The 19,660-nt window shown below is 42.1% G+C and overlaps 1 protein-coding gene across 3 annotated transcripts in view; it reads left to right on the top strand.

Moving 5' to 3' along the window:
* ENPP2 (ectonucleotide pyrophosphatase/phosphodiesterase 2) overlaps positions 1–18,707 on the top strand; it is a 95,394-nt gene extending 76,687 nt beyond the window's left edge. For all 3 annotated transcript variants that reach the window (XM_045861217.1, XM_045861216.1, XM_045861215.1), the window contains exons 20-25: positions 6,083–6,219; positions 7,439–7,574; positions 8,256–8,333; positions 11,647–11,779; positions 13,215–13,371; positions 18,108–18,707. In XM_045861217.1, the coding sequence (XP_045717173.1) occupies positions 6,083–6,219; positions 7,439–7,574; positions 8,256–8,333; positions 11,647–11,779; positions 13,215–13,371; positions 18,108–18,278 (812 nt within the window). In that variant the 3' untranslated portion in view covers positions 18,279–18,707. The remainder of the gene's footprint in view (positions 1–6,082; positions 6,220–7,438; positions 7,575–8,255; positions 8,334–11,646; positions 11,780–13,214; positions 13,372–18,107) is intronic.
* The last annotated feature ends 953 nt before the right edge of the window (positions 18,708–19,660 follow it).

Raw genomic sequence — 19,660 nt, 5'->3', positions numbered from 1 at the left:
TTCTCTGCTTGGAGGTGAACCCAAGTGTCTTACTTCAAGACGATTTTACATCACTGAAACTCAAATCTCATACACTGTCCTGGGCAGGGACCCTCATGAGTGTTTGTTGCGTGTTCACCCTAGGATGGGAATAGGTTTCTCTGAAATGTCTGGTTCTGTCAGCTGTATCACCAACAGTCTCCTAGATACGACTTCACATTAGTGACAGAAAATATTACGGAGAGATCCTGGTAGTGCATCACCGTGGTCTGTTCACGGCCTATTGGGCTAGCCTTTAATGACACAAGAGAGACTTTAGAACTATTACATAAAATAAAAATAATGGTATTTCACTGCCTTGCTGCATGCAAAGCATCTCCTTGTTTGGAATATGTATGAACCTCAGCATCTGCTCTCTGGTCTCTTTCCGTCTTTCGGTTCGATCTTTGTCTGATTCCTTAAGGATCCTACCTGAGTCATTTCTTCAGCTGCAAAGAGACATTTTCTTGATCAGAGTTCTTTCAGGTCATTATGGTGTTCCCAAGTCATAAATCTAGTCCCCTGCCTAAAGTACTTCGTATCTGCTCCACTGGAGTAGAACTTCACGACTCTGAGTCCCTGTGTGTGTGAGTTCATGTGTGTGTTAGGAGTAGTTGCTTCCCCTCTCTGGATGTCTTTGGATATATATTTAGGCTTTTAGGCATTTTTCAGACCTAAAGTTCTATACGAATATAAAATTCTGTTATTTTTATTCCAGATATTTAAACACGCCTATAGGTAGCTGATTTTTTTCAGAATAAACTATGTGCTGTACACATTCCATTTGTAACATTCCTATGTGACTATCTTAATCTTAATGTCATAGGCCATAAAAAACACCCATACGTGTATACAAAACACACATGTAGAAAACGGTGCATAACAGCAGTGAAACAACCTGGGAGTTGTATTTGAAGTAACCAAAAAAGGTCTATTAAATTAACCTTAGGCAATATTTTGCTGTAAATATTTTGCTATAAATGTTTAAACTGTTATAGAATCAAGTCCTTTACTAAAGTGAAGAGGAAAAACGTAAGATCTTCAAAGATAGTGATCTGAACTGCTTACTAAAGCCTTGAAATTCCTGGGGATGTGGTTCTGCATCTTCATTGCATGGCTGTTGTTTCTGACTCACACGTACTTAATGTCTTGGCAAACTTACTGTGCAATGAAAACTCATTTCTTTGGCACATTGAATCGATGAAAGAATGAATGAACAAAATGGAAATTTAAAATCTCTCGTAGCGAGCAATTCTGGCATACAAGCCAGGTATAATAATCTCCACTGTGAGAATAATTGCACTGTTTATTTTCATCTTAGTCTTTCTGTATTTACATTGCTATAAAACTGTTTTATATTTTCTTAGTCAGGTTGACATCCACTATTATCTTTGTGAAAAAGGGAATTAAAACTCATTTTAACGCCTGTGTATGTTTGGCTCTTTGTCACACAATAAGAACTCATTTGGATGAGAAAAATGCCTTAAACACTAGTAGCTCTTGTTAACTTTAAAGTACAGACTGAATACGACTGGACAGGGCTCTCCTCTGTCATTCTTTTCAACTCCGGAATGTTTCGTAGATTTTGTTATTTCTTGGAGACTCTGGCTGTGCTGAAGATGTTACTTGTGCTAAGGTGTTTCTATGTGCGAATCCCTGTGTGTGTTTTAGGGAAGACTTGGAAGAAATCAAAATCTAGTATGATTGTTTATAATTTGTAGTAAGATTCAAGGTCAGTTGGATGAAATAGAAATTGAATTTTAATAACCTTTACCCACCAATATTTCTTGAATAAAATGCTACCCCTATAACTACCATAACTACAACTACTTTGGGTCGAGACTGGCTTTCCATATTGGACTCCAAATGTGCAACACCTCAGTGAAATACGAGACTTGGGGAGGGTACGTTATAGAATCCCAGAGCTGTCAAGAGCTGAGTTTTGACTCTAGTTCTACATGACAACAAACACCCTATACTTTCCTTCTTATGAAGCGAAACATCCTTCTTATTCTAAGGGTTGGGCACAGAGACTGTGTCAGGAGAGAATGTCCGTGCAGATAAGAGTTTGGAAGTTGTTTCTGAAGTGCCAGATGCTTTGCTACGTGTTGCTGTCCTCATTTGTGTTTCAGAAGGTGTGCCTCCAGCAGAACTCATACCCAGGAGTAGCTGGATCTTCCTTGTGATTTTCTCTCCACTAGAATAACCCAGCAGTCAGCATCCCACCGGAGACTGCTCAGAATGCTCAGGAGAGGAATAATGAGCCGAGAGGGTGGAGGCCTAGCCTCTGGGTGTTGCAATGTAGCTGAATTATCTTATACAAATCACGAACCTCCAGTTTCTCTTCAGTTAAGGGGACATGACGATGATCTGCTTGGTCCATCTCTTGGGGTTACATTTGGCAGGTCACACCAGAAAGCTTGTTCTTGATGCCTGTAAAGACACTTATTGCTATAAATATTTAAACTGTTTATTTAAAAAAATAAAACAAGCATTCAACAAATATTTACCAAGTAGATATTTATTCAACAAATGTTTATCAAGAAGAGAGTACGTGCTTGACGTTGTTGGAGGTGGAGAGACAGTGGTGCAAAAACCAATGAAAATCTCTGTTCTTATTGTAAATATTTGATTGTGAGACGTAGCCAGTTGATGAATTACAGCGCAGTGTTTTCAGTGTTGGGGTAAGCAAGAAGGGGACACAAATGAGAGGCACTGAAGCTAGTCCCCAAGGAGGATGACGCGGTAGTCAATGCCCGCAGGCCCTTGAAAGCCAAAGGAGGAGAACGGAGGTAGGGAAAAGAAAGATCTTGGGTACAGACTTTGTGGTTCAATGGAAGAGAACATTATTGTGGGAATGAACGTTTTTAAGAAAAACAAAAAGGAGACATTTTCATGTGGCTCTCAAGTCCGCCAGCGCATCTGTGGGACCGTGAGTCAGGAAGCTGAGGAGGGTGGAGACACACAGACTCAAGTCCGGATGGCCAGATTGTGGACGACGCGGAGAGTGGGCGCCAGGGAAGTCCACACCACTTGAAAAAGACTTGACTCACAGTGTTTTGCCGAGTGTGGTAACTGGGGGAGAACCTTGGCATGGACCAGCAATGCCGGAGACTGATGTAAACAGGGCACTGGGGTGTGGGATGAAGGCTCTGTCTAGAATTCCACGGAGTAGGAGCCCGACCTGGGGAGACATGGACTATATGAGGTCCAGATCAGGAAATCACGGCAAACATATTTCAAAAGCAGAGGCTCTTAGGCTTGTCTCCAGGGAGCCTGTCTCAAGTTGAAGAGTTTATGTGTCCAAAGACTGAGATTCAGGTACATTCTCAATGGCGCAGGTTAGGGACATTTGCTAAACAGAAGTGCAAAAGGTGTCTTGCCCAAGATGTCACAAAGAGTGACAGAGTTAGGCTGCGACCACGACTCTGGTTCTTGGATGCTCTGATAAACTGGAAAAGGAAAAAATCTAAATTTTGATCCTGGATTTTAAAGTTTGTATTTGTTACTGCAATGACTATTTCATCTCTTTTGTACATGAAATGATTATGCTTTAGGAAGACCCAAGGAGATCCTTTGGGTCAGTTGGGGGCCTTGGTTGGATTTTAGGAAACTGTCAAATTGGCTACATTGTTGTTTCTTCACGCCATGTATGCCCAGTTTATGACAGAGAAAAGTTAGTCTGCGTGGTATATTTGTGCTTTAGCCATGTGCCACTTGTGCGTAGCTTGGAAGCTCAGAAGCACACATTTCTGAAGAAAACTGAGTCTTTTTACATGCAGAGCAGAAGAGTGACTAGGGATGGAGAAGCTTCACTGGGGAAGTCTTTCAGGAGAAAGTGAATCTTAAGATGCTTCCTCTCCTTTTGTCCCCTCTTGCCTTCTCCTCATCATGTCTCTTCCTCCAGGGCTGAGCTATGTGACCATATTATCTGTCACCCACTTTTGGGTGTGACAGGAGGCACTATTGACAGTTATGCCCAAGCAGCAGGTAGAAACTGGGACACGGAGTCCACTTGGCTGAGCTTCCCGTGTCCTGTGAGGACGGTACTGATGCCACCTCACCCTCACCTGCAACGTTCGTCGCGCTCTGTGATCCCATTACCCTCTGTAGATATCCCTGACACGGAGTGCCATCTCGGTCCCTCCCCTTGAACTGTGAGCGTTTTGAGGGCAAGAGCTGTATCTTAATTGTCTCTGCCTAGAGTCTCTGTGCTATAGCCCAAGGCTTGGCACAAAGAAGGTACTGGGTAAATGTCTGATGAGGGGAGATACAACAGCAAAAAACGAGAAGGTAGATAGGTGACAGGTTGGTGGAGAAGTTATTTCTGGTGGAGAGAAAGAGACTCACATGTATAAAAGCATAGAGTTCCTAATGCTCACGAGCTGAGTATGGCAAATAAATCAGCCTTCTTGGAATGCAGCGTTATGTTGAGAAATGCCAATAAATGAGGAGGGCTGGGGTGGGAGCCAGAGCTGGTGGAGTCTATCTGTTGTTTAAAACTATTGTTTGGAGGGGTGTTGCAGAGCGAAGTGTGGCTGCTGCAGTCCCTCGACGGAACGGACTGCAGGTGAGGTTTGCACTTGTGTGTGTTTGGTAAGCATTAAAATGCGAGCGATAAAAAGAGAATAGCATCTCAAAGAATTTTGATACTTCTACTTCCAGCTGAAACCAGGAAATTCAGAGGCAACAAAAACAAAAACAAGGAAAACGTGAATGGAAATTTTGAACCTAGAAAAGGTTTGGTTTGAGTTTTGAAGGAAAGTCTGACTTGCTTCGCTGCCCCCAAGTACTACTGTTATGATTTGCTGGCTATTTTTTGTTCACTACATTTCATTGGTACAATACTATCGCATCATGTTCTAAGAGGTGGGTCCCCGAATTTGGCAGCTCAGCCAAGGCTTCCTCATTCAGTGCAGCGCTGAGACCGAACTACCCAGAACAAGGCTTGTGCTGTGAGCTGCAGACTGCTTTGCCTCAAATCAGCAGTTCTGCTTGGGGAGGGTCTCGCAAAGTATTCTACGAAGAGTTTCCTCTGTCACTTGCACAGATGGGTGATACTTTAATTAAAGCAACATGTATAAATAATTTAATAAGGGATTGCCAGAGCTGATTTTCTCTAATAAAAATAATCGTAAATTGTTTTTTGATGATCACTTAGGGAATTGTGAATTGCCTAAAGCTCAATACCTCAATCTTTAAATATTTTGGTCTGTAAGACCCCAATTTCCAAGAATCTATGGAAGTTCTGACTTGAGCCCGTCCAAACTGGGCAGATCAAGCTCCAGGCAGTTGTCGTGGGTGTGGAATGAAAGTTGGCACACTAAATGCCTATCTCTTCATCCTGCAAAAGTGAGGTTTCAGACCTTACTTTTTCCTAATGGAAGACCTTTTCCTTGGAGTTCTGAATCTACATTCTGGGGTCTTACCAGATTCATCAGAAACTGATGGCCTCCCTCTTCTGGATTTAAAGGATGCTCTGGAATGCTCACTGATTTTGTCTCTCCATGTTTCCTTAAGTTCTAACCTGAAGAGTTTTCCTCCATGTGACAAAGCTGCTTACTTTAAATGCTCATTACTACTCACTGTGTCTGCTGAAATAATGCGTGTTTGAGTTGCTGCTTGCAACTAATGATCAAAGGGCGCCTTCCTCTTAATTAAATCACTGGTGAATTTGATGAACCTTTTCAGGGGCCCAGTGAATTAATTCCACAAAAAACAATCCTACTGACTGCTTATTCAGCAGAATCATTTCAAAATTTGCTAACCATGTTTCCTTCCTCTACAGGTTAGAATTCTTTACAGCTGAAAATAAAGCATTAAAATGAGTATGGCATTTGCATCATAGGTTTGATCATCATTAGCCTTGACCCCTGCTTAGGTGATCAGATAAACCACAAAAGTGTTAGGAAAACTAACTTGATTGAATTAAGGAGAAAGAGCTCTACGTCATTGATAAGTAATCCAGCATATTTTGGACAACTGGACCCTCTTCCAATGTTTCTTTAATATTTGATATAAAGTTTAATTTATGTTTAATACAGTTTATTTTTTTCTTTCCTAGAGAGACACCTCCTCTACGGACGGCCTGCAGTGCTTTATCGGACTCAATATGATATCTTATATCATACTGATTTTGAAAGCGGTTACAGTGAGATATTCCAAATGCCACTCTGGACGTCATACACCGTTTCCAAACAGGTCATTGAGAAAACGGGGTTTTACGAACCTCTTCATGTGATCACATTCCTTTGCATTGCTTGCATAACAGAATTTTGTCTTAGAAAAGATTTTAATTGTTTCTGATGAAGCAAATCCTGTGTTGGATGTATTGCAAGAGATTTTGAACTAGACTTAATGCAACGTTCTAATAACTTTATGGTAATATGTTAAATATCAAAGGGGGCAAACTAATTATTTTCGTTTTTTTTCCACTCTGCTTGTTATTGCCCAGTACTTCCAGAAGTCACCAAGATTTGTTTAATAGATTTTATTTTTCAGAACAGCTTTAGGCTTATAGCGAAAACCAAGTGGAAATGACACAGAGTCCCCATATACTCACACTCTGTCCCCAAACACATACAGCTTCTTCCACTATCACATCCTGGTTTTTTAAAAAGGTTTATTTATTTATTTTTAGGGAGAGAGGAAGGGAGGAAGAAAGAGAGGGAGAGCAACATCAGTGTGTCGTTGCCTCTTGTGCGCCCCCTACTGGGGACCTAGCTCACAACCCAGGCATGTGCCCTGACTGGGAATCCAAACAGCCGATCCTTTGGTTCGCAGGGTTCACAGGCCGGTGCTCAATCCGCCGAGCCACACCAGCCAGGGCTGCATCCTGTTTGTTTTTTTATAAAAGCTTGATTGTGGAGTTTCAGTGTTAATGAAGAGGAGATAAGTTGCTATCAGGAATTAGAAACATTTATTTGGCAGTTGAGAATATGCTTTTAATTTCTCAGTACAAATGAATCCCTCCACCACCCCCCACACAGCTTCTTGCTAATTTGAACTGTGTGCATGTTTGTGCGCTCTGGGCCATGCACTATGTCTATGCAGTTTTTCTTTTTGTAGAGAGCAAGTCCCTGTTATTTCCCAGATGTTATTTTTGAAGTGTCTTCTCTGGCATCCTGTTTATTATTTCAACAGTGGGATACCTACTTTATATATTGTTTACTTAAGACTTTATCAAAAGAGTTCTGCTGCTAAAACGTTAAGAGTATGAACATTGTTGGCTTACTGTATTTAAAAACTGAGGTCCTTTTTTATTTTTGAAGGAGTCAAGATGATCAAAATATGAGCTATAGTAAAAGCTAGAGGGGTTTTGATTCCCGCTGTAACAGAATGATCTGGTTTTGGTGTTTCACTGTTGGTTTGATGCTCTCCCAGCGATGACATTACTGAGCACCTCTGACTCACCATGCAGGCTGAGGTCTCTGGCATCCCCGAGCACTTGACCAACTGCGTCCGGCCCGATGTTCGTGTTTCTCCGAGTTTCAGTCAGAGCTGTTTGGCCTACAAAAATGATAAACAGATGTCTTATGGATTCCTCTTCCCTCCTTGTAAGTTCCAGAGTATCAGCCTCTGCCCATTCTAGAGGGATGTAATTTTGTGGGGTTTGGAGTGTGCGACTTGGAATTCCAGGCTTCGGTGGTCTCCAGGCTTCCTTCAGGGGAGCTGCTCCAGAGGTGGAAGACAGGAACTACTACGGGACCCTTCCGAAACGGGCCGGAGAAGGGGCCAGCTTTCACAAATCCTGTCCTCCGGAGGCATTCTGAAGTGCAAGGGGATAGTGTGTGTGCCCCTTGTATCATTTAGTGAGAGTCTAGAAGTGAAAGAGAAAATCATTAAGACATCATTATTTAAACAATGTGGTAGAGGTGATCTCTTAAGATAGATGGAGCCCTTTAATTACTTTCTTATTACCTTGATGGAATTTTTTTTTAAAGTCTAAATTTATGGTAGTGAAAGCAAGAACTCCTTTACATAATATTTACTAGACCCAAGACTAGGTAGGAAGAAAAATCATTGTAAAAAAATTTTTTGAGAGAACTATTGAGTAAATGAAAGAGACTGAGTAAAAGAAGAAGTAGGAACTTCTATATAAGGGGAAGATTGAATAAGTAACAAGAGAGTAGATCCATCCACTTCAGGTTATTTGGATCATTTAGAAGACTGATTTAAAAAAAAATTGAAATAGATTTTGATAAGTAATGGAGACTGTTTGCTTTTCTCATGTTTAGACCTGAGCTCTTCACCAGAAGCTAAATATGATACATTCCTTGTAACCAATATGGTCCCAATGTATCCTGCTTTCAAACGTGAGTCCAGTATTTATCTCATAAACTGCTACTTATAAAAAAAATTTCTAAATTTATCACTTAATGTTTCTACTTCTACATTACTTCTTGCGTTTACCCTTTTTAATTTTTGAATACCTTTCATGTAAATTCTCTAGCTTTAATCCAAAATCCAAATCTGTAACAGAGGTTGGCAGATTCTTTATCCATTGTTCACAATTAAGAAATTGAAACACAAGCGATTACCCAGATCATGTGGCAGAAGCTGAACTAAACCAAGTTTGTGTTTTCCTTTTAAGCTGGTGTACTTCAGTGCTCATTGTAAGACTGGTGACAAAGGGGCTTCTCAGTATCTTGGAGGCCACTTGACATGTAACAGCATCTACATTCATTTATTGAATGTTGCAGTACAAGCCACTAGTAGCTCTCTCTTTCCGGATGATGGTGATGATGTATTCTGAACATTAACCCTGAAACCGAGTAAGAGCTTGTCTTCTGAATCATCTGAGGATTAGATCCAGATGTTTTTAGAGCTCTGCAAATTGTCTTAGTTTCTCTGAACACTCCTTATTTCTCTGTACGTGACGTAAATATCTATGGACGATAGTGATGCCGTGACTGATATAAGCAGAAGGAGCCCCAGGCCAGAAACTGGGTTCCAGTCCCAGGAGGGTGACACAGAAATGCCATTTAACCTCTTATTTGCAAAATTGAAAGATCTGATTGCATGACCTCTATGGTTTATACATAGATTTATGACTTAATTATCCAATGACCAGAACAATTCCATTTCTATTTCTCATAACAAAGAATTCATCCATTCACCCATTTATCCATCCAGTTACTCATCTATCCATGTATTCAAACACAGAAAAAACACTATGGAGTAGCTCTTACCTCTCCTTCATTCATTTACAGTGGGCAGACCTATATGCCTGCAGAAAAGGTGGGAGAAGGAGGCATCTCTACCTGCTCCTGCACTGGGCTGTGTCACAGGACTCTCAGGGCTGAAATAAAGTCTCAAACCAGGACTCACAGGGACACATGACTGTAGAGCACCATCTATAGTGGCAAACCTCCCCAACTTAACATCGGTGAAATGGCCAACATGGTTTAGAGAAAAAAAATGTTTATTTGATGTCCTCAGTTAGTAAATGAAGCTTTATTCAAAGGAGGAAGCCATGCTTGTGAATGAAAAATTGAAGTGTGCTCTTAAAAGGTTTCTTGGTTTGTTCCCAGGCCCAGCTGAGGAATGTTTTGGAAACCCATGTCGATACATTTGTCATAATGTGCAGCTTCATTTAATTCCCACACACGGGGGTTTCCTGGGTTTCTTTACTCTTACTGATGCCTCTTTGACCGAGTGGCAGTAAAGGAAACACTGGGTGCCACCCTGAGGCTGGCGTGGCAGAAGGCCGGTCACAGAGGGCTCGCTGTTCCTCGCCGGGGCGCAGTTTTTTTCTTGGCCACATTTCTGGGGGGTCGGCCTCTTGACTGTTCTCGTTGTTACTCCTCTGCTGTCTTGCCTCTCTAGCAGCTTAGGTTAGCATTTGAACTTCTCTCCCGCTGCCCTCCTTTCTTTATGGCAAATGCCCGTGGTGTTTTGGCTCTGGGGACTTGCCCATTCTCACTCAGGGTGGACTGTCGGGAGGTATCAAAAGCAGTCAAAGTGCTATGAGAAAATGGCCAAGTGCTGTGAATAGGGGCAGGTAAGGAGGGGTAACACCTGCGCCTCATCACCCCCATGGAGAACAGAGCCTAGTAAGTCGAATCTAACTTTCCAGAACCAAGTCATTGTTTGCCTTTCTTCTGTTATTCTCTTTTGCTTTTGTCCTTTTTTTTTCTTTTCCATTCAGCTCCTTTCCTGTCCCTTGGATTGGTCATAATGCAAAATGGAGCTGGAGTAGACAATTAAGTCCTCTCCAGGGGGTGACCTTGAAACCGAGAAATGAATAATGAATGATGGAGAAGAAACCTGACTTGCATGGATCAGGGAAGGAGTTGTCCAGGCACAAGGAATAGCCAATGCAAAAGTTTAGTGGGAAACACGTTGGCCAGGTTGGGGGCAGGAAGAAAGCCACGAACCCGAGGGGACAGGGGTAGGAAGTAAAGCCATGGAGGTAGGCGGGGGTCACAGCGGAAAGTTGAGATTTTATTCTAATTGTGTACAGTAAGAAATCATCTAGAGTGTTAGAAATGGGTGCTGGGCCCTGGCCTGGTAGTTCAGTTGGTTAGAGCATCATCCCAATATATGCCAAGGTTTCAGGTTTGATCTCTGGTCGGGACACATACAAAAATCAACCAATGAGTGCATCAATAAATGGGACAACAAGTCCATGTCTCTCTCTCTCTCTCTCTCTCTTCCCCCTTCCTCTCTCTCTAAAAACCAATAATAAAATTTTAAAAACTCTTACAAATGGGTGTTGCATGGAATGTGTAATACAATCTGATTTATGGTGTAAAAGGATCCATTTATATGGAGAATGGGCTACAGGGACCTAGAGTGTCTTACCGAGAGTCCCTGAAGGAGTTTTCCATAGTAGTTTATCGCAGAGAGGGAAGTAACTCAGCCCAGGGTGGGTGCAGTGAGAATGGTGAGAAGTGGTTGGATTGGATGACTGGGGTGTGTCTTGGAGGTGGCACTGCTAGGACTTGTTCACATGCTTATGGAGTAAGGAGAGAAGCCAGGATGACCCTGGGGATTTTGACCTGAACATCTGGATGAATGTGAGTGCCGTTACTATGATGGAGAAGCCAAGAGCTGGAGCAAGATGGGGAAGGAAAATCAAGCATTGTGTTTCGGTGAATTTTTGTTCCATGTGATTTCTAGGTACTCCAGTGGACCGTGAGATGGGTGGCTGGGTAGCATGTCTGGAGCTGTCAGGAGCTGGAGACACAAACTGGGGAACTGGCCTATCTAAGAGATTATGAAAGATTAAAAAGTAGATTAAAGCCTTTTTTCAATTTCTCACAAATACTGTACTTCCTCCTTGGTACATACTGTTCCCGCTGCCTAGAATGTTCTGTCTCCATCTTGTTGCCTAGGAAACACCCACTTGTCCTTCAAATCTCAACTCAGTAACCACTTCACCTGCAAATCCTTCTCTGAATGATTGGGCTGGGGTCAACTCCCTGCCAATGTTTCCATAGCTTTCTCTTTGTTGGTCCATAAATGATACACAGACAGCTAATGCTTCAGGATGGATTCTTCTCAAGAATCAACAGCTCTGTTGTCTCTGGGCTTGTGATATTTGGCTTGTACAGTGCCCTGTAGAGAGAGTTTAGTCAAAGTGAGGAGTTTTATTCATGAAGAACTGATTTTGTCTTTGCACAGGAGTCTGGAATTACTTCCAAAGGGTATTGGTGAAGAAATACGCTTCAGAAAGGAATGGAATTAACGTGATAAGCGGACCCATTTTTGACTACGACTTCGATGGCTTGCATGACACACAGGACAAAATCAAACAGTAAGCTTTTCATTTTCACCGAGTGTGTATTTTTTTAAATTCCAGTATGTCTCTCGACACTGTTTTTCAAAGATACATGGACTAGAAAATAGCTGACACCCCTTAAATCTTTTGCTCTTTGAATCTCCTTGTGATTTCTTCAGTCCTTTTGGGCCTCTGAGAAAGCGTGGCATTGGGGGTTGGAATGGAACCACCACCAAAATCTAGATCCTTGGATTTTGTGGTGAATAGATGCACTTTTCTACTCCAGGGAAGGAAATGTATCAAAACATTTAATTTTTTGTCATTTATTCCATAACAACTCCTTTGTGGGGAGATAATTTTCAGTTACCTTCATTATTTGGGGGGACTTTTAGAATCCCTTAGATTTTCTGAATTAGCGTGTCTCAGTAGGAAACTGCATAGAGACTTTCACGGACTCTGGTTTCTGTTCCTCTCTGGGATGTCACTGGGCATACACTAGGGTGAGAAAACTCTGCCCGCAGGGAACTCACAGTCTGGTGGGGAAGGCAAGAAAATACGAACAATTTAATTTTAGACACATGAGTCAGAGCAGCACAGAACGTAAAATGGTTTAATCGTGGTTTATAGACTAGAAAAAATGATATTTTTTCATAAAAATAACTAATAAAATAGAAGTTATCTCACTCCCTTTCCAGTTATGCGTAAGAGAAATTTCACCATGACTGCACATTCATTGGTTGCTGATCATTGTTAGAGTTTTTAGCCAATTATGTTGTCAGTTTCATCGTAATTTTGATATTTTGAAAATGACCAAAATTAAGATAATATAATACCAGGTAAGGAATTGTGATTTCTGTACTTTGTTCTGCTGGAAAAGATGTTTTGATTCCTCTGATCTAGGCTTATCACTAGCACCCAGTCCTTAGTGTTTCCTTTAATAAGCAAGTTCTCTGCACCCAGTTCAGGATTTCACGGTGGCTTGAAAGGCCTATTATCCCCCTCACTTCAGTGTCTCCTCTCTCTGGCTCACTTTATACAACTCTGCAAGTTATTCCCCTGAAACGTGCATTTCCCAGTGACAGCCCCTCGCACAGAAACCTTCAGCGGAGTGTTGTTGCCTAAACAACAATGCCCAAACTCCACAGCTTGGCCCTCAGGACTCTCTGCAATTTGGAATGTATTGACTCGTCCAGCCTTACATTTCTGCTACATTGATCTGTGTCCAACGTCCAAGTCTGGATTCAAGCTGTTTTCTTTTCCTGAAATATCTTATTTACTCTGCCAGGTTGAGGGAGGTTGGAGTCCAGGCAGTGAATACATTATGTTCAAAGATAAAGAAGTTGGCTAGTGCTTAGAGGACAAAAATGATTCAGTTGAGTGGGAATTCACTGTAGCGGCCTCGGCAATACTCACTGCTCAGCATTTCACAGGGAAAGCTGCTACATCAGCTGTCATTCCCTTCCCGCCTCAGGCACGTGGAAGGCAGCTCCATTCCCGTTCCAACTCACTACTACAGCATCCTCACCAGCTGCCTGGACTTCACTCAGCCTGCGGACAAGTGCGACGGCCCCCTCTCCGTCTCCGCGTTCATCCTTCCGCACAGACCCGACAACGATGAGAGCTGCAACGTGAGTTCAAAGAGGGCCTTTGGGGTGTGCTTACGGAGGTCATCTTCACTTCTCAATTTATGTTCCCCCTGTTGTACTAGAGCACCCTTGTTATTGTATAAGACATTTGGACTATACAAGCAAATGGAAAGAAGAAAGGACCCAAGCAAAACTTTGCTTAACACTCGGGGACTGCGTGTTCTAATGGCTTTTTATTTATCAGTGTTAGAGTGTGGGTTGACGTGTGTGTTTGCATTTAATGTATTTCTATTTATGTGTTTGAGTTTGACAAAGGATAAAAGTGCCCGAGTGTTTTGAGTTTTGCAGAAGGCTTCTAGATTTTATAAAAAGCAAAAGGAAAGTAGCAAGAATTTGATAATTATTGAAACTAGGTAAGCATTCGCAGGAGCTTATTATATTATTCTCTCTACTTCTGTGGATGTTTGAGAACTTCCATGATAAAAACATTTTTTTAAAACGCACACACTCATAGGGGAACATATGCTTTCCAAATCAGAGTTCATTTGCTTCTAGTTAGGAGGGGAGGTGAACCCTCCCCCCCTCAAATAGCATAGATGACTCCTGATTCTCTTGTCCCTGTGTGGAGGCCGGACAGCAGGACAAAAACTCCCGGGTAGGCAGACAGGAGCCATGGTGCATGCTCCCGGCCCTGAACTAATTCTGCGCTCAGGGAGAAGTCACGAGTCTTTCTAGATCTCACTAAAGTAATCGGGTGTCTGTGTTGCAGGGCTGATTTTAAAAGTAATAGTCTTGATGCTTTTGTTTCACGTAATAGTAAAAGGAGCAGGGATAAAATCTACCGAAGAGGATTTTTAGTCAACAAACACAACTCAAATCCCTAACTTATGTGAGGGACTCTGGGAGACACACAGTCACTGCTCTAGGCAGCCTGCAGCGGGGGGAGCCAATGAAACGGGCACAGAAATTGCTACATGAAGAGGCAAAGTGCCACTGAACAACTTCAGCAGAGATCATCGGCTCCGCGGCCAACTCGGCTCTTGGACAGTGGTTTCAAGTGAAAGAGAAGATTGGGCTATGAATATCCAAAGCAGAATAAGGGGTGCAGGAAAAAAAAAGAAATTTAAAATATGGCCAAGAAAGCTAATTAAGTTTGGCCAGAATAATGGAAATGAGAGTAATAGTGGGAGGTAAGATTTTAAAAAATTCTTTTCAATTACAGCTGACATCCAATATGATATTAGTTTCAGGTCCACAACCCAGTGATTAGATATTTATACAACTTACGAAGTGCTCACCCTGATAAGTCTACTACCCAGCTGGCACCATACCTAATTACTGTGCCAGTTATATATATAACTGGCAGTTTGGATAAGGTTTTAAAACTTGCTTGAAATCAAATTTAAAATTAAAAAAATTGTAATAATAGTCACAGTAGCAGCAATAGTAGCTCTTACCATTTATTGAGAACCTGTGACCACCCAAGAACTCTGCAAGTCCTTTACATATATTACTTCTAATTATCTGGTCACCCTATGGGGCAGGTCTATGTGCTCTCCCTGACCTCCTCTTAATAACCAATGAGCAACCTATAGCTGTTAAATGAAAGGTATGTGAGTTGGTTACCTGGTTAGTCAGTAGGAGAGCGGAGCTTTGGATTCAAGGCCTCTTAACTCCAAAAATCTACCCTCTTTCTAGTTTATCAGATTTCCATAGTGGAACCATGGGACCTTAGGAATTTTTCTTACTGCACAGGCATTAAAAAGCCACGGAAATGTTTAAGCATAAGAGCAATCTTGTAAGCTCTGCTGTAGGGAGGTAAATTTGAATTGAAGCAGACCAAGCGCGGTGCTCAATGGCCTTTGGCAAGATTCATTTCCTGGGATTGAGGTCACAACTTGAAATGGGGCTGTGGTCTTGGAAATTGGAAGAGAAGGGTGGAAGGCAGCGGTATTACACCAGAAGCATCATTAAGATCTTCTAAGTAATTGGATGGGAGGCGGAGAAGCAAGGGAACTGCAGGAGAGATGAGTTGTCATCAACTAATTGGCTTGACCTTCTCAATTTTGATGGGTTATAACCACAAGCGTAGCAGATGGTGCACCAGAACAGTATAATTCCTCTGTATAACCTGATACCCTGTATTTGAACTTCAGATCCACCAACAACTTGTGGCGGGGGTGTACAATTTTTTGCAAAAATGTAAACACATATGTTATGGAGTGAAATTTAAAATCGCCATGTATTTTTAAGATAAGAGGGAGACTACAAAGAACATTTCAGACTGAGAACGGGCCATCGAGGGTATATCTAGGTTTCTAGGGAATACATATTCAAGTTCCTCTGTCATTAGGGGAATTTGGTGATGGGAGAATTTTTAAATGTTCTTCTAAATACAGGTCAAAGCAGTCCTTTAAGTCACCACAAATTTTTTTGTCTGACAAATGAAATCCACTAAAGTCTTCGTGGTCTGTCTCTCCTTCCTGATTCCTGATTCTGCATAGAGCTCAGCGGTGTTTCTTGTAGAGTGCATGGCCAGTGACTTTCTTATTGAAAAATGCCTTATCCACATAGAGTCCTGTCCTTGCTTTGGTGGTCACTTTAAAACTGCTAGGGCTTACATTCACAGACTCAATTGGGATAAAGTCACGGAGAAAAGGCAGCCGAACAGTAAATTTTCATAGTAATAGAGACAGTAAGCAAATTCATGGATTGTGCCTTTGGTTGCATCCATGTTCTAAGTTGTCTATTCTTAAAGTTGTTCCTTTCCTTCTTCCCTCTGTTGGTGCACATGACCTTTAATTTGAATTTTATTAGTTTTGCATTTCACACTAGAGTCTCCCTCAGCAAATACTTCTGTGGACTGCCAGCTAACCTCACACAGAAGACATTTTTTTTCCCCACATGCAGCATGGCTAGTATTTCCTAATAATTGCTTGGGGGCTAGATTTCAGCAGGTGAGAACCAGATGAAAATGTCTTTTGCACGAATTTGGCAAATCACTTCCCAAGGAAAGAAATAGCAAACGACAGATTTTCCCCCCTGAATTTTTATACTCCCAGCTGGCCATTATTTAAATTAAAAAAAACTTATGCACTCCTTCTCCACACAATGGAACGACCACATTTTCAAAGGAAAAATATGCTTACCGACCGTTGAAAATTAAATAATGAATTGAATATGAAAATTCTCCCAAAATATAGCTTCATGCTTACTCTGCTTACTCTGAGGGGGTCCTGCAGGGTTTGGAGACCTCCTACTTCGTTAATTATATGGTCACACTGAGGACTGGTCAGTACCGTTGTGGGTAGAGTTATATTTAGACCTTTCCTTTCCTGTGAATCCCAGAGATCTTGGTTAGCTTGGGTTAGGAGGGTGGGGCGTGGAGGGTTAAAGTCCTTACTTCCCCAGTGTGCAAAGCAATTTCTTCCTATTTCTTCATTTTGCCTGGGATGGCCGGGCATCAGTTTCCTGAACCAACACCCTCGTGGTACATATTTAGCACTGGCACAAGCTGCTGGAGCTCCCTGTCCAGGTCTGTGTGGGCTGGAGCTTTCCGAGAAAACCCATCGCAGGTTCTTGGGCTTTGGTTCATTGAGAGCGCTAGTGGTGAAAGTGTTGGGTGAGGGCACGTCTGGGCGTCCTCGGCCCAGGGACATGCAGCCATCCTTCAACTTGTGAAAGACTCTTGGGAGCCAGTGCAATTCCAAGGGCACTTGGGAGTGAAATTATTTGCAAAGGTCCTCCCGCTTTGTGTCTGCTAATGAAGGTAGGCATTGCTCCATAATTCTCAGAGCTCTCAAATATCATTCTCGCTCTTGACTTCCCTCAAAAGTGAAAGAAGTTATTTTTAAAATGTAAGGACCCCTTCTCCTGAGTTGCTTTTTAGTTTCAACTTGGACGTGAAATAACTTAATTGGGGTGGGACATCTGATCTGATGAACTTCAGCTCGAATATGTGCTGATGAGGCAGCAGTTGGCAAGTAGCCAAGACAGAGATTTTCTTTCTTTGTTTTCCATGACGTTTTCCATGCTCTCGTACTTTACCCTCCCCTGGCACCCCTCCATCTGACCTCCCAGGGAGCAGCTGAGTTAAGCATTATTGTCTTTGTGAACCAAAGGAGAAACTGAGGCCTACAGAGATCAACCGGTTTGACCAAAGGCTCATAGCTGGAAAGTGGCAGAGCCACAGTCCCAACCCAGGTCTCTTGGGCCCCAAAGTGCCGGGTGTGTCAGTTAAGCCTCTTCAGGTCAAACTCATATTCAGCTGTCCATTCATTGCAGTCAAATAGATGGCGTAGCTGGCACAGCGGGTTCTTCTGAAAGACAAGGGATGCACAGACGTGATTTTGCGCATTGGGCACAAGCTCTTCCCTTCCCTTGGGGGCATTCCAGATTACTTGTGCTCTGGGCACAATGCTGTAATATGACAGCAGGGAAAAGGAACAAATTACTGAATTCCCCAAGACTTTTGGTTTTCCTAATTTTGATTTATATTCTGAGAACTGATGAAATCAAATGCCCTTTCACACCCCATGTCTTGTTTATTTAGTACAGCTAATTGCTGTTGAAAACGTTGGCAGCCGACGGCAGGTATCTGGCGTGTCACTGACAGGAATGCGGTGGAGTGGCAGGAGAAGGCCAGGAAGGAGTGTCGCACACCTTGGCCCTGGGTGTGGGAGTGCGTCGAGGTCGTTCGTGGACATGGAGCAAACGGACCGTGTGGAGAACCTCCTCTGGAAAATTCTGACGCCGACTGCATTCTGTTTCCATTGCAGAGCTCAGAGGATGAGTCGAGATGGGTGGAAGAGCTCATCAAGATGCACACAGCACGCGTGCGAGACATAGAACATCTCACCAGCCTGGATTTCTTCCGGAAGACCAGCCGCAGCTACTCAGAAATTCTGGCGCTAAAGACGTACCTGCATACGTACGAGAGCGAGATCTAACGTTCTGCTCCTCCACAGGGCCGTCTTGTCAACTGGTGTATATTTTTATATTGTGTTTGTATTTATTAATTTGAAACCAGGACATTACAAAATGTTAGTGTTTTAATCCTGTACCAAATCTTACGTATTATGCCTGAATGACTCCACTGTTTTTCTCTAATGCTTGGTCTAGGTAGCCTCGTGCTCTGCGTAGAGCTTGTAATAAATACTGCAGCTTGTGTTTTTTAGTGGGAGCTTCTAAATGGTGCTGCAGACTTGAGATTTGTATGGAAGAAATACTAATTTTCCAATGCACAGTTACGACATTTAGTCCTGTACTGTATTGAAATACTGATTTTGTAAAGTTGCATTTATTTACTGTTAATTATGACAGACGTATTTAAGCCTTATAAACCAATCTTAAATATAATAAATCACACATCCAGTTTTTTCCTGGTTTTCTTTGGCCTTTATTTTGTCCATGAATTAGAGTGTTGGCTTCTGGTCTACTCATGGCATGAAAGGTATGCTTTGCCTCTGTCGGGCCCTCCTCCCTGTTGAGTGTAGTTTGCACCGTCGAAGGGGCGTGCTTGGTGTTCAGCTGCAGTGGCCGGCATAGGGTAGTTTAGGTTCCTATCTATGGGAAACCCAGAGGGCGGAGGGAAAGGGAACCAGAAAAGTTCCCTCATCCCCTTTCTCACTTACCTCTTTTTAAAATATTCTGAAGTTTGGAAGAGTAATTTCTTTTGATTAAGTTGGTTCAAAGCTCAATGAGACTCTATTAAGCATGTATGCTGTATAAGGTGTCCACATAAGATCCATGGAGAATATACAGAGAATGAAGACAGTGGGATGAGTTATAGATATAAAAGAATAATTAATCAGTCGAGGTAGTTAGTAATACGTGCCAAGTAAAAATTTCTAATAATAATAATACAAAAACAGAATGGTCTGAATGGTAGGTGGAGCGATTTTAGATGGCCACAGTTATGGCTTTAATAATGAATCACAGAGTAAGGAAGTCATTCGAACATTTTCAATCCCAATTGTATCATGGGAAAAGGCTCTCCTTAGTGTTGTGATATCTATTAACAGTGGCTAATCCCCCTTTTTTAAAAAGAAAACAGCGTATTGTTTTGTTTTCATTGTGTTAGTTTTTATGGTTTCCCCCTTTATGATCAGGGAAATGGGCTTCAGATTTCTAGAAATTAAAAAAATTAAGAAGGAAGATGTGTCAAAGAAAAAATACATTACAACAAAAGTAGGACAGATGGTACAGGCATATGGGAGAAATCACGAATGTAGTAAGAGAAAAACTGGCATTTGGGAGACAGCTACAGACGTGCACCTGGAGAGGAGAATATGGTGATACTAATGACACCTGTGTTCATCGGGAAGCTACT

This window comes from Phyllostomus hastatus, unplaced genomic scaffold, assembly GCF_019186645.2.
Source record: "Phyllostomus hastatus isolate PE091 unplaced genomic scaffold, TTU_PhHast_1.1 phas_scaffold_21, whole genome shotgun sequence".
Lineage (NCBI taxonomy): Eukaryota > Metazoa > Chordata > Mammalia > Chiroptera > Phyllostomidae > Phyllostomus > Phyllostomus hastatus.
This window is presented reverse-complemented; position numbering and strand designations above follow the sequence as displayed.